Source organism: Nannospalax galili, unplaced genomic scaffold (assembly GCF_000622305.1).
Source record: "Nannospalax galili isolate Female #2095 unplaced genomic scaffold, S.galili_v1.0 scaffold278, whole genome shotgun sequence".
NCBI classification, from domain to species: Eukaryota; Metazoa; Chordata; class Mammalia; order Rodentia; family Spalacidae; genus Nannospalax; species Nannospalax galili.
In genome coordinates, this window is record NW_008347536.1 from 3273052 (window position 1) to 3288275 (window position 15224).

At 35.6% G+C, this 15224-nt stretch overlaps 1 protein-coding gene across 16 annotated transcripts in view; it reads left to right on the forward strand.

The window, feature by feature from the left end:
* The window catches only part of Picalm (phosphatidylinositol binding clathrin assembly protein), a 95690-nt gene that overhangs the window by 42816 nt on the left and 37650 nt on the right, over positions 1–15224 (forward strand). For all 16 annotated transcript variants that reach the window (XM_008844147.2, XM_008844159.1, XM_008844149.2 and 13 more), the window contains exons 4-8: positions 2337–2439; positions 7622–7715; positions 9109–9220; positions 10876–10982; positions 14336–14377. In XM_008844147.2, the coding sequence (XP_008842369.1) occupies positions 2337–2439; positions 7622–7715; positions 9109–9220; positions 10876–10982; positions 14336–14377 (458 nt within the window). The remainder of the gene's footprint in view (positions 1–2336; positions 2440–7621; positions 7716–9108; positions 9221–10875; positions 10983–14335; positions 14378–15224) is intronic.

Below are 15224 nucleotides of genomic sequence, written 5' to 3' on the forward strand. Positions count from 1 at the left end.
ATTTATTTATTTATTTATTTTTGAGGACTCACTTAGTGGCCTAGTCTGTCCTGGGACCCATAGCAGTCCTGCCTCAGCCTCTCAGATGCTGGATTCTAGGCATGACCACCATGTTCAGCTTTGCATGCCTATCTTTTATTGTTACTTCTTAGGAAAAAAAAACAAACCTGCACACCATTGCTGTAGAGTTTATACATACATACACCCAGTTGGGTTTTTTTTTTTTTGTGCGTCTTACTAATCTTTCATTCCTTAAGATAGAAATAAAGCAAATTTAGTGGTTAAGGTTTTTAGAATTTTATTCCTTTTGCAAAGAGTTTCATTTTTAGTATGTCCACCCCCCTTTAAAACATATATTCTTGGGCCGAGAGATGGCTCAGCAGATGAGGGTGATTGCTACCAAGCTTGGTAACCCAGTTTGATCCCCACACCCACACGATGGAAGGAGAGAACTGACTTTTGCAGTTGTCCTCTGGCCTCCACATATGTGTTGTGGTACACACACACACACACACACGCACGCACGCATGCACACACAGTTTGTAGCAGTAAAATTAAATAGTAGTTAAGAACATGTAATTCATTGGGGTTTTTGAAAAGTAATTTTGGTTGTATGTATTTTGTTAAATCTGGTATGTTATAATGGCATATAGAAATATATAATATGTACTGGCATAGAGAAATATAAATAATGATTAGGATAGACATGTTTTACAATTGATAGCTACCAGTTATACTTAGAATAATATGGGAGCCAAAAAGGTTAGAGGGAATTTTTAAATAAGTTGATTGTGGCTTGAAGAATGTGAAGTATTTTCCCTGTCAAGAGAGGACAAAGTAGTGAGGCATGGTGGTGTACACCTTAAATCCCATCATTAATACATGCCTTTAACTAATAACTCTGAATATTGGTATTCTAAATTCTTCAATCAGAACACACATATTAAAAGATTGTATTTAAAAACAGAATTCACCAGGCATGGTGACTCACACCTTTAATCACAGCACTTAGGGGAGTAGGGGGCGCAGAGGCAGATGAATCTCTATGAGATGGAGGCCAGCCTGGTTTATATAGCAAGTTACGGTTCAGCTGGGACTACATGGAAAACCTGTCTTGAGAGAGAGTAACAGAGACAGACATATATTTCTGTATACCAGTATATATTTAACATACCAGACTGAACAAAACACATGCAACAAAAATTACTTTCCAAAAACCCCAATAAATTACATGTTCTTAACTACTATTTAATTTTACTGCCACTGAGAGTAGGTAAGTGCAGTAATCCCCCCCTCTTTTTTTAAAAAAAAAAAAAAACCGACTTTTTAGTAGGCAGTAAATAAACATTTGCTAACTGGTAAGTAATAATGTCAAATCCAGTCAAGTTATTTGATGTGTGGTGTTTGGCCATTGTCATTTAAAAGTAGAAGATCATCAATTTAAGTTAAATTTGTTAGCTAAAGATGAGTTAAAATAAAACCTACGTGCTTTTCAATGATGAGCAAAACCTTTGAGCCAGACATTATCTGAACAATAAAGTTTCTGATGTTTCTGAAAAACAATATTCATGAAGTTTTTATATTGCTGAATTTTTCAGATCTTGTGATTATGATGAAACAAATTGTTAGAGTGATTTATTTTTTAAAGTTTTATTGGAAATACTCAGGAAATTGCTTTGATTTATGCCATAAACTTTCATATTGTCATCTTTTTTACTGAACAATATTTTTTTATGCTTTTTACAATGTTGGCACATGTAAGTTACACTCATCCAAATATTACACAGCTAAAGATTGTATAAGTACAAAAAGAAAATTCATCTGATCCCTTAAGGAACGAAATTATGGTTCTGTTGACTATTAAATTTGAGTTCTGAAGTTTTTAAATTGTGAAAGGAAGCGTGTTTTTCCAATTCCTGATAAATGAAGAATAAGTACATGGGTCAGAAGAAACAAGACTTCTTATTTTTTGTGAAATTGTAAGGGAAAAGGTTCTAAAGCCGTAGCCAACATCTCCTGCTTTTTGCCGGTCATGGTGGCACACGCCTTTAATCCCAGCACTTGGGAGGCAGAGGCAGGCGGATCTCTGTGAGTTCAAGGCCAGCCTGGTCTACATAGTGAGTTCCAGGACAGCTGGGGCTACAGGGAGACCCTGTCTCAAAAAGACCGAAAAAAAAAAAAAAAAGTAGAATTTTTAAGGATTTATTGCGAAACTTTCATTAATTACTTAGTTTACGTCACTGTAGTTGGGATATCAATATTGTTGTCATTTAACAAAAGTCATTACTGTAGACATTTGGATTTTAGTCATTTATGAAAACTTTCTTTTCTTACAGGATATGATATGTCTACATTTATTAGGCGTTATAGTAGATATTTAAATGAAAAAGCAGTTTCATACAGACAAGTTGCATTTGATTTCACGAAAGTGAAGAGAGGGTGAGTTATGCTTTCTTATTTAACACCTAATTCAAATATTTTAAAATATATTGAAAAATAATAGGAATTATTACATCGTGAATTACAGAATTTTAGCCAACTTTTAAAGATAAACTTCATTTTTCTAGTCTATAATTCAATGGTTTTTAGTGTATTTACCAGTTTGCACAGCACCATCCCCACTAGATGTTTTCGTTTCCTATTCTTCCTATCTGCACCAGAACTTGTCAGCTATGATTCTACTTTCTGCCTCTTAGGGTTTGGCCTATTATGGACAGTTCATCCAAACAGATGCCACCCAAATAGGGGTGGCAACATAGCTCTTTTGGCAAAGTGCTTTTACTAGCATGTGCATGGTCCTGGGTTCAGTCTCCAGCACTACATAAACCAGATGTGGTGGTGCGTGCCTATAATCCAAACTATTGGGAGATGGAGGAAGGAAGAGCAGAAGTTCAAGATCGTCTTTGGCTACATCTTTTGGCTAATCTGAGATACAGGAGACCCTGTTTAAAAATCAAAATGCTCCCAAACAAAACAAAATTAGAGCCATGTAAATGTGATCTTTTGTGTATATTACTTCTTTAACTCAATACAATATATTTAAGTTGCAGTATCCGTATTGTGACATACATTAGCACTACAAGTTTTAAACATTTTATTTATTTGTTGACAGTTTTATACATGTAGAAACATATTTTGTATACATTCACCGTCTTCTCCCTCCTTCCCTTCCACCTTTGATCCTCAGCCGCCAGCATGTCCCCCTTCCCTTCCACCTTTATGTCCTCTTTTTTCTTAAATGACCCACTGAGGACTGTACTTCTATAGTCATATTTGATTTTATGGGTATAAACCACATTTTGTTTGTTCATTGTTGGATGGGCAGTCAAGTATTTTCTACTTTTTGTGGAAAAGGAAAATGTTACTGTAAATGGTACTGTACAAGATTTTTGCTTGGAGTAGTTTTACACTAATTTTGGTGTATTCCTAGGCATGGAACTGCTGGGTACTGCAGCATCTGAATTATTGTAAATTCTCACCCAAAGTATACAAGTTCCAACTTCTAGCCCCTCCCCCAATATCTTTTTCCTGTTTTTGTTTGCTTTTTGATATTGCCATTATTGTTTAATTTGTAGCTATCCTACTGAGTGTGGTATAATTATCCTATGGTTTTGTTTTTGTTTTCCTAATAGCCGATAACAACGAGCATCTTTTTATGTGCTTATTAGTCATTTTTATATTTTATTTGGAAAATATTTCTTTAAATTCTTTCATCATTTTAAAATTGGATTATTTCTTCTTGCTGGGTTTCAATAACGTCTTTCTTTTTCATCTTTGAGACAAACAGGTAGCCCAGGCTGACCTTGCTGATCTTTTTGCTAGGATTACAGGCATGTACCACCATACCCAGCTCCTTTTCTTTTTTTAAAATATTTATTTTATGTGTATGAGTGTTTTGCCTGCATGTATGTAAAGTGCACCCATATCATGGATGGCCCGTGAAAGCCAGAAATGTTGGATCCCCTGGAACTGTAGTTAAGGATGGTTGTTAGCCTCCATGTGGGTGCTGGGAACCGAACCTGGGTCTTCTGAAAGAACATTAAAGGCTGTTAACCACTAAACCATCTCTTCAGTCCCCTCTTCCTTCCTTCCTTCCTTCCTTCCTTCCTTCCTTCCTTCCTTCCTTCCTTCCTTCCCTTCCTCTCTCTCTCTCTCTCTCTCTCTCTAAAAAAAATCTTTGTTTCTTTCAAAAATTTTTGTAAAATAATATACTTTTTATGTGTATGAATGTGTTGTCTACATGTATGTACATGCACCCATGTCATGCAATGCCTGTAGAGGTCAGAAGAGGGCATTGGATCCCCTGGAACTGGAGTTATGGATGGTTGTTAGCCACCATGTAGATGTTGGGATTTGAACCTGGGTCCTCTGCAAGAGCAGTCAGTCCTCTTAACCACTGAACCATCTCTCCAGCCCCTTAAAAAATGGCTAGTGCCATTTTCACCACACCAAATTTCTAATTTGTAAACATACAGTACCTTTTGAGCATCTTCTTTCATTTTTTCTTTTACTCTTTATAGCCAGTTGTGGTGACACATGCCTGTAACCTGAGCATTGAAGAGACTGAGGCAGAAGGATCACCAGTTTTTTTAAATTTTCATTAAATTGTTTATATGTTAATGAGTGAGTCAGTGTGTGTTTGTGTGTGCGTGTGCGTGTAAGTATGTACGTGCAGGCTCCATGTGCTGGTGCAGCTCATGTGCATCTTGGGGAGCAGTTGTGCCATGACCCATGTGTGGAAGTCAGAAGACAACATTGTGGAGTTGGCTTTCTCTTTCTGCCTTTATGTGAGTTCTGGCAATTAAACTCAGGTTGTCTTTACTTGCTGAGTCACCCTGCTGGTTCAGGATTACCAGTTCTATGTAGGGTAGCCAGTAAGAAGATCTTGTATCTAAAAAGAAGATTTATAACATTTGCTCTCTGCTCTTTCTATTTGTGATTTCTTTCCATTTTGAATGTAAAAGGAGAATTTAGTTATCCTGAATAATGGTCATCTTAATATAAGAACTAATCACAGAAATGATGTGACCAGTACTTGATGTCTAATAGTGTCATGTAGTCAACTTTTTTCCTTAGATATGTATGTTATCACCCAGGAAAGAGCCATTGAGTATGTTCCTAAGGGACAACGATCACCCCTTTAGCTAAAAACCTGCATTGAGGGAAATGTGACATCTGTAGAAATTTCTAGGGAATGCCTTTCCGAACTACTCTTCAACTTAAACATTCTAGATATGTAAGCAATTAATGTGTTCTTTAACTTGTTCTTGAAACATAAACTATTAAACCAAAGTGAAAATTTTAATAAAAATACAGAAGCTAACCTCTTCTATGTACAATATTTTAAACCTGAAATCCAGTCTATTTTGTTGCCATTTCAAATCAAGGAGAGGTGGTTATTTTACCAAAGTAAATTCTACAGATACACATGCACTCACTTTGTAGATTATAGAGGAGAGGTTCATATTAGGAGTTTGGTTTCTTCCTCCCTGTACCCTGTCTGGTAAACTATTTTCTACATGGACTTTCTCCGAATAAAGTGTTTGGAGAGTCATGAGCTGAGGTTAAGGTTGCAAAGATTCAGAAGTAGAAGGTGTTCTGCACAAGAGGATAATGTTGGAAATCCTCACTGCCTGTCTGAAGTTAATAGTCATGAATTTTTATGTTTGTCAGTTTGCCTAGCGGTATATTTTTCAAAACTCAGAGGCTTCACGTGTTAGGCTAATGCTCTGCCATTGCGCTCTGTCTCTTTTTGTGGTTCTCTTTATTTGTACTCAGTATAAGTATGAATGAATTATTTATTCAGCCAGAATTGTGAATTTCTTAGATGACTGACTATAAGGGAGAAAGTCTAAGAAAATGAAGAGCATTTGCCAGAGAATGTTTACAATAGTGAAGAAGAAGGGATCAATTTGGGTAGTGATGAGTTGATGCGTTGAGGTTTTGGATGAGGTCAAATAGTTTTTCCATTGGAGATACTTGGTCAAAACAGCTGCAAGTTAAAAAGTAATTTTCATAAAATGATATATGTGAATTTTGTCCTTTTTCATTGGTGAGTTAAGCGGTGAGTAACGTATCTGAGGAATGTAAGGGTAGATCTGACTAGAGGATGCAATACAAGAGCCTTTGATATCAGGAGGTTGGATTGGTGGTTCATGAAGATGCTGAGTTAACCAAGAAAGACTGAGAACAGTATTCAAGATTTCTATAATGAGAAATGACCAGAAAGTGAAAAATGACTTCAGCATGAAGGGATTAAATGATAGTGATGGAGACCACTAAGAAAGAGAGGTGGCTATGAAAATGAGGTCAAGGCTGTAAAGAGGCACTGGTGTCCTCAGGTTCTAGCAGCTGCTATCAGCCAGCTTAGTACTTGAGAGGAAACAGCACTGAAAATTTGATGGGTTAACACATGGCTAGAGCGGCTGGTCAGGCTAAAGCTGATCAGTATCTGGCAAAGGTGGTCTAGTATTTGTTTTATGAAACACTGTTGAGTCCTCCAAACCACTGTTGTTGCTGTTCATAACTAGTTTAAGGACAGCGCTGTTAATATTTTTTACATTGAGATTTGAATGACTTGATAAAAATTGTATTTTGACCTGGCATGGTGGCATATGCCTTTGGTCCCCAGCATTCGGAAGGCAGAGGCAAGCAGGACTGTAGGGTTAAGACCATCTTGGCCTATACAATGAATAGGCCAGCTGGGACTACAGCCTAGGTTTTTTTTTTTTTTTTTTTTTTTGTTAAAAGTGATTTTTCTCTAAAATTTTCTGTTACAGGACTTGGTTATTTGAATCATAAACACCACACTACCACCCCCAACCTAGGGAGTGCCTCTAGGACTAGACACGTGCTAGGCAAGTGTTCACTGCTAACTTTTCCTCTTTAATTTTATTTATTACTATTATTGTGTGAGCGTGCATGCGCACGTGTGTGTGTGTGTGTGTGTGTGTGTGTGTGTGTGTGTGTGTTGTAAAGGACAGAGGACAACTTTTGGTAGTCAGTCCTGTTCTTCCTCCTTGGGTTCTGGGGATGGGAAACTTGGATCATCAGGTTTTCAAGGCAGGCACTTAATAAGCTATGTATGTCACCACTGCCCTATTACCAGAACTTTTAAGTTTTTTATTTTGGATCACTCTGGCCTGGAACTTGTGGTTCTCCTGCATCAGTCTGTTTATTAGATGGGATAACAGGCATATACCATCAGGCCTGGCTATGAATGAGAAGAGAGTGCTTGGAGACTTAAGTTTAACTCTTGAATCCATAAATATGTAACTGCTTAGTGATTTGAGGCTAGTGGTTTCTTTCATTATTTTATATATATTTGAATATATATATACACATATGAATGTATCCGCCCTTTATGTAAGGTTCATGTGATTTCTTCTTGCAATAGCTGTACCATCCAGGTGGCTGTATCATGTACACTTTACCTTTAGATTTCTTTGTAGCCCTAGTTCCCTGCTTTTTTTGCTTTTTTTATATGTCTTGTGTGAGATTTGGAGTATAATAATGACTTTAAAATATGTGACACTTCACAATTAAATCACAATTCTGTTGTTTAAGTAGAGAACCAAATGGGAAGTTTAATAGAAAATTGATTCTGTTTTTTTTTTAATAGGGCAGATGGAGTTATGAGAACAATGAACACAGAAAAACTCTTAAAAACTGTACCAATTATTCAAAATCAGATGGATGCACTTCTTGATTTTAATGTAAGTTGATTGTACTTTTGTCATTTAAGACTTCTAAAGATTAGATCATTTTAACTGATTAGTTTTATTCTCACATTTTCATAGATTTCTTTCCCCCATGCTATAATACAGACTGTCAGTAAATTTATTCCTGTGTCACATAGCTTTTCATTTTTTGTTTTAGGTATATGCCTGATTTCTTAGGCATTTCTGAATTTCTAGAATTCTAGGATATACTAAGCTAAAGCAAATCATAAAAGTGATTTGATCTGAAATTCTTTTTGTTAAGAACCATTAGATTTTAAAATGCTAGGGTTTTCTGTATGTTAGCCTCTTTGTTGCTTGACTTATTTGGCAGGACACTAAGCATAGTAGTTATTCAGAAGCTAAAGGAAGTTCAGATCTCTTTTATTATAGCCTGTTACATATATTATGTAAGATGTTGTATTCCCCGGAATTTTTAAAATATTATTTGAACAGCAAGTATTGGTTAAGCATTCAGTTAATTGTGTGTTTCATAAAGTAGGATAGTGTTATTAAATGGTAACCTGTGGACTTTTTTGTGTGACTTGTGAATCAAGAATCATTTTCCCATTTTTAAATGATTGGAAAAAATTTTAATTTTTGGCATCTGAAAATTTTATGAAAGTCAAATCTCTATGTCCACAGTAGTGTTACTGGCACACAGGCAGGCTATTGGTTTGCAAACTGCCCATGGCTGTTTCTCTGTTACAGTAATAATATTATATAGCTGCAGAAAGAATGTTGGGCCTACAGAGTCCAAAACTGGCTCCTCACAAAAAGGAAAGAGCACGTGTTAAGTCTCAGGTTCTAAAAGTTACAGAGCATTGATGTGTTATAGCACATCATTCTGGTCTATATAGGGGCTCAGAAGGTCCAACCACATGCTTTTTACTTAATATATTATAGAGTCTATAAAATAACTTACGTGTTTCAGTATCTATAGTATACTTAATTATATAGAAAAGTTTACCTGATCTTTCTTACATGTTTTTAGTTTTTTAAATATGGTATCTGTCTTTTGTAAACGATAGCTTTATAATGTTATAATTAAGAGACCATAGGTGTGGAATTTCAAGAGTTAGAGAATAAATGACATTATTTTTCCCTTTAAGACACTGTTCTAAACTAAAATAAATAATCAAAAGCTGGGTTTTTGTTTGCCTCTGAATTCTTTCGCCATATTTGCCTGCAACTCTAATCTCAAGAAATCAGAAAATTGATATATTAGAAAATTTATGTGTAATGTGTATTCTAGAGGAAAAAGACTTTTTTTTTTTCTTCCCCCAAGTAAGCCTACATGTTTTAACCTAATGTATTTTGTTAGGAACCATTTTTGTCAGTGTCATTTAAAATAAGAGGAAAGCTAATTTTACTTTCCATTTTCCCCCAGGTTAATAGTAACGAACTTACAAATGGGGTAATAAATGCTGCCTTCATGCTCCTGTTCAAAGATGCCATTAGACTATTTGCAGCATACAATGAAGGAATTATTAATTTATTGGGTAAATACTGCTATAACCTAGATGACATTTATTTTCTTTGTGTCACATTGATTAGAAATACTGGCTGAAATGTTGTTGAAGCTGCCTAAGGTTCATTGAGACATGTTCGTTCATTGTAACAATTTGGAGGAAGGAATATTATACTGTTTTATATATACAAGTGGATAAATTTTTTTTTCCTCTCTGTCTTTTTGAGACAGGGTCTCCCTGTAGTCCCAGCCATCCTGGAACTCATTATGTAGACCAGGCTGTCCTTGAACGCACAGAGATCTGCCTGCCTCTATCTCCCAAGCGCTGGGTCTGCAGACATGTGCCACCATGACCAGCCTTAATTCTTATTTTTATAACCAGAATAGTCAGCTAGTTAAACTTTGTTTTTAGACACGTTAGTAATTTTTTGAACTGTTTCATTAGTTTTTAGAGATACTTAAGTCCTTTAAAATTAGATTAAACTAGGACAATAAATTTTAAGTTTTATATATACTTAAATAAAGAAAAACTTTGTCTCAGAAAAAAATTTCCACATAATTTATTCAAAATGAACTTTATAAAGTGTGTGTGTGTGTGTGTGTGTGTGTGTGTGTGTGTGTGTGTGTGTGTCTTGAGGGGTGCTGGGGATTAATACATACTCAAGGTGTCTTTAATGTTAATATACTTTACTACTGAGCTATGTCCCTAAACTTAATTTTAAAATCAATAGTTATTTAAAATCCATTAAACATTTATTTTTTGTGGGTACCTTTAAGGTTTGAGACATTTTAGGAATTTGTACTGTTTTCTTTTTCTTGTTTTGTTTTTTTTGTTTTGTTTTGTTTTTTGGTCTTTTTGAGACGGGGTCTCCCTGTAGCCCCAGCTGGCCTGGATTCACTATGGAGACCAGGCTGGCCTCAAACTCAGAGATCATCTGCCTCTGCTTCCCAAGTGCTGGGATTAAAGGCATGTGCCATCACTCCTGGCTTGTGATGTTTTCTTATGTATTTAGGATATGTTTGAAACAGTTGATTTTATGTAGAAATGCTCCTTTTTTCATTGGGATTTAGATGGAATAGAAAGGGATGACAAAAAATGCCAGGGGACTAAGTGGCAGATGCCAAGTATTTTTATTCCAGTTACCTCCTCCCCTTAGAAAGAGCATCTATATAAGTATGTTTTTCATAGACTAGGACAATACAAGTGTATGGAGGGGTGCCTTAGTCCATAAGTAAAAAATAAAACTGTATAAGTATTCTACCTCATGATTGGTGAAAATGAAACACTTTACTCCTATTTACATACAAATTTAAATGACTTTTCTAAGTGATGTTTGAACATTGTAAAGTTGCTTGCCATCTTAGAATGTTAGTACTAATATAGTATAAGTAAAAATATTGTTATTTTAAATGTTTTAAATGGAGTAAAATATGTATTTACGTGCAACTAAATACATGAGTATTGTAAGAAATAATATCTGAACAAAATAGAAACATGAGTGAATTCCAGCTATTTTTCTATTTTTAATATAATATCTCAATTCCAAGTTGTTTTAAATATCTAAATGAATTTATCACTAATTTTTGTTTTAAGGCAAGTCCTTTGAGCAATCTGTATGATTGGAGATACTGCCTAATCTTTTTCTTTTGATGTAAATAAAGTATTTTTATACTTACTCTTGGCAGAAAAATATTTTGATATGAAAAAGAACCAGTGCAAAGAAGGTCTTGACATCTATAAGAAGTTCTTGACTAGGATGACAAGAATCTCAGAGTTTCTGAAAGTTGCAGAGGTGAATTGTCTTTAAGGGCCTATTCTTTTGTTTATACCTGTGGGCTTTGAAGAAATTATTCTCAAATTGAAAGAAATAGTTTCAATATAGTAAGGTGTATATTCAGTAATACTCATGCACTATTTAATTCTGTAGTATGCATTAATAAAATGCAGTATGAATACAATACATCTATATATTTAATTTAATTGGGGATATTGAAAAATAATTAAATTATATACTTCTACAAAAAGATAGATTGTGTACCCTGGTGACAGTGCCTTCTGTGTTTAGAATTAACTTTTGTTTTTTTTTCTGTGGAGTTGGATTTAATTTAAATAATTATTTTGAGAAAGCATGGTGTATGAAACCTTACAATAGAGGTATTAATAAGGAGACTGTTAAACTGTCTAAGACATTGAATGTATTTTAACAGTTTTAAATGTTAGAGAAAACCCATTTTAAAGTTGTTACAGTGACAACAGACATGACTTGCATTTGTGATTTAAAACCTAGTCCTTGTGGCAATCTACTTTTGAACTATGCAGAATAATGTAGTGTTTCTTGGGGAAATCATATAAAAAAATGAGTAAGAGTTTAAACTATAAACAGTGCAGGTACATTTCAGTACATCTAACTAGGATACAACAAAAGCACGCAAGAACACACACACACACATATAATGTATCAAGAGTGTAAAGTAAAATGACCATACCCCAAAATTACTTCATCCCCAGCAAGTCCAAAATGAGTTTCAAGAAACCAGAATACTGTCTGAAGATGATAACTCTGCCTTACTTTAGAGTGAACAATGGGAAAGTTGCTGTTCACAGTCCTAGTACTTAGTTATTCCCAAAGTACTAAGCTTCTTCAATACTGATTTTTTGACAGCCATGGAACCATATATGTAATTACTTAGGACTTTGCTGTATAGAAATAGAGTTTACATGTATATTCAGGACACTAATAAGAACCAATACTTTGTTCATACTGGTATATTGTTTGGTATATTGTTTTAAATATTTAACAGCTTGATGGAAGGTTCCCCCATATAGTTATAGTTGGGTTTTAGGGCACTAAAAGCACAGCATGAATTCTAATATGAATTTACATTGAAAATTCACAACTCCACCCTATCACCCATTGAAAGTAATCACAAATTTAAAAAAAATTAGTGGTAATGACTCAAGAGCTTTTCATCATCATCATGAAAAACCTGCCTCCAAAGACATACTACATACAGTAAGATTATATATACTGATGGCAGTGACTTCTGTGTGTAGAATTAACTGTGCTCTGTTAATGGTGGTAGGAAATACTTAGTGTCAGTATAGATTCTTTTTATTCTAGAAAGGCCTGCAAGTTATGATAATGATTACAGGCATCTAGTTAGTACAGAGGCAGACTTAGAAAGGTATTTTTATTTTCCCTTTCTTTACCCTTTTTCCCAAACTGCCAGAAATGTCTTCCTCTCTATTTTTATTTATTTAATTTAATTTTGGGGGGGGTATCTTTTTGAGACAGGGTCTCCCTGTAGCCCCAGCTGACCTGGAACTCACCGTGTAGACCAGGCTGGCCTTGAACTCACAGAGGTCTGCCTGCCTCTGCCTTATGAGTGCTGGGATTAAAGGCGTGCACCACCACTCCCAGCTCTCTTGCTCTCTATTTTTGATTATTTTGATTAGAAGTCATTATTCTGGAACTAAATAATATTTCTAGGCACTTAGTGTAGTGACGCTTTATTCTGTAGCAAATGGAATGACTTTTGGAAGAAAGAGCCTTGTTTTATGATGCCCATTGAAATTTGCTTTGAATTAGAAAAGTCAGGAGAGAAATTTGACTTCCCTCCCCCATCCCCCATTCCCTTAGGATTAGTCACATAATAAAACCATTAAGGAGGCAGGATTTATGCTAATGATTCCAGTATATTTTTAAAATAAGCTTTAATTTATTGACTTCCCCTTTGGTCTCATATTTTTTGTATTTGGTAGTGTTTCTACCATAAATTTAAAGCCCTTATCTCCAGGTCTGCCGTTTGACACAGATGGGGTACATAATCTCCTCCATGTGATTGATCTAAGAACTTTGAAGATCCTGCTGTAAAATATTCTGTTATGACTGTCTTTGGACTGGCAATATCTTCAAGAGACTTTAGTTCTTTTCGGGGGGGGGGCGGTCTTTTTGTGACAGGGTCTCCCTATAGCACTAGCTGGCCTATAGCTGGCCTTCCACCTGTCTCTGCCTCCCAAGTGCTGAGATTAAAGGCTGAGACTAGTTTTTAAAGTAAAGACAACCATTAATTCTTGAAATGTGTTCGAAGGGAACAGTTACCTCAGTCCAAGTGTGAATTAGAGTTTCTGCTGACTTCATTCTGAGACCTTTAGAGGCTGAGAAAAAGATGACTAGAAAATGAAACATAGTAACAAGAGAAATGTGGTTTTTTAGTTTGGGTGCTAAACTAAATAGGAATTACCTTTTGCTGGAAATTAGCTATTGTCTAAACATCATGGAAATATGTTAGAGTTGTTTGTGAAAGTAGTTATATCCTGGTTAGATGTCACTTAACATTTAAAAAAAAATCTGATCTACCAGAATAAACATAGACTTAAAATTTTTTTTAATTATATTTTTTGTGTGTGAGCAGTTGAGTGCCATGTCACATGTATGGCGGTCAAAGAACAGGTTGCATGACTCAGTTCTTTTCACCATGTGAGTTCCAGGGATGAAATTCATTGGCAGCAAGTGCCTTTACTTGCTGAGCCATCTTGCAGGCCCCTAAACATAAGGTTTTAAAAGTGTGTCAGTAGTGATTGTTAGGGAAAGTGTATTTATGGAGAAAGATAGAAAATAGGTTTGAAGAAAGTTTATGCCATTAGTTTTGTTTCTTTTATGGACCAGTGAATTTGTTCATAGTTAGCCTTTCCTATTTTTGGCATAGTGTTATCATATGACTCAAAGAAGACATGACTTTTTTTTTTTGGTATTTTTGAAACAGGGTCTCCCTGTAGCCCCAGCTGGCCTGGAACTCACAGAGATCCGCCTGCCTCTGCCTCCCAAGTGCTGGGACTACAAGCGTGCGCTACCATGCCCAGCAGACATGACTTTTTTTATATTGTAGTAAAGTAGTTTATATAGATGTTTAGAAGACATGGGATGTAACTTAATTTGTTGAATTTCCAACTCTGGTCTTCCTACTGTTAATTTCATAGCATCTAATAGTTAAACATTGAGTGATATCTTTAGAGATTAATAAATTGTTCTCTAATTTTTAGAAGTCTGTCTATATCATTTCTATAGATTATATCATTTTCTCATATTTTATTTGTACAACAGCTTTAATATTCATGTGTTAAATATAATGTCTCTTCTTACAGCAAGTTGGAATTGACAGAGGAGACATACCAGACCTTTCACAGGTTAGTTTATGGTACATATGAATCCACTGTCTTGTGTGCTGCAGTACCAAGATGACTATAACTTTTCTTAACAGATTTCAACATTTTAAAAAAAGTTTTTTAAGTTTTATGTGTGTGAGTGTTTGCATGTATGTAAGTGCAAATGCTTGCGCTTAGTGCCTTCGGAGGCCCAAAGCGGGTGTTGTATCCCCTGGAGCCCAAATTACAGACAGTTGTTAGCTGCTACGTAGATTCTGGAAACCTAATCTGGGTCCACTGAGCCATCTTTCCAGCCTTAGATTTTAACATTTAATATGTTGCTGAAGAATCTTCTAACATAATGACTACATAAAATGATCTCCTAATCTCTTATTTGGTGGTCCTATGAGTGCTATATCATTTACTTACTACTCTTTAATTAAACAAAATATATCTACCTTGGTGAACCAGTACATTTATTGAAATTGCTTACAAGAGTGTGGGTGACTCAAAAAGAATTGGACCTTGGAAAAGCCCACCCAAACATGGGTAATGACCCATGAAAGCTGCATCTCTCATACTGCCTCTCCAACTTGGAAGTTTCACTTAAGAATCTCTTCTCTCGCCAGGCGTAGTGGCACATGCCTGTAGTCCCAGCACTTGGGACGCAGAGGCAGGCAGATCTCTGTGAGTTCAAGGCCAGCCTGGACTACGTAGTGAGTTGCAGGCTAGCTGGGGCTACAGGGAGACCCTATTTCAAAAGAAAGGGAATCTCTTCTCTCCTAATAATTGTTCACTAGTTCTGTAACCTTGGGGAGAGGGTCCTCATGAATCTTGTAACATTTATGAGTACACTGAATCTTGAAGGCTTCCCATCTCCCTCCAGGAG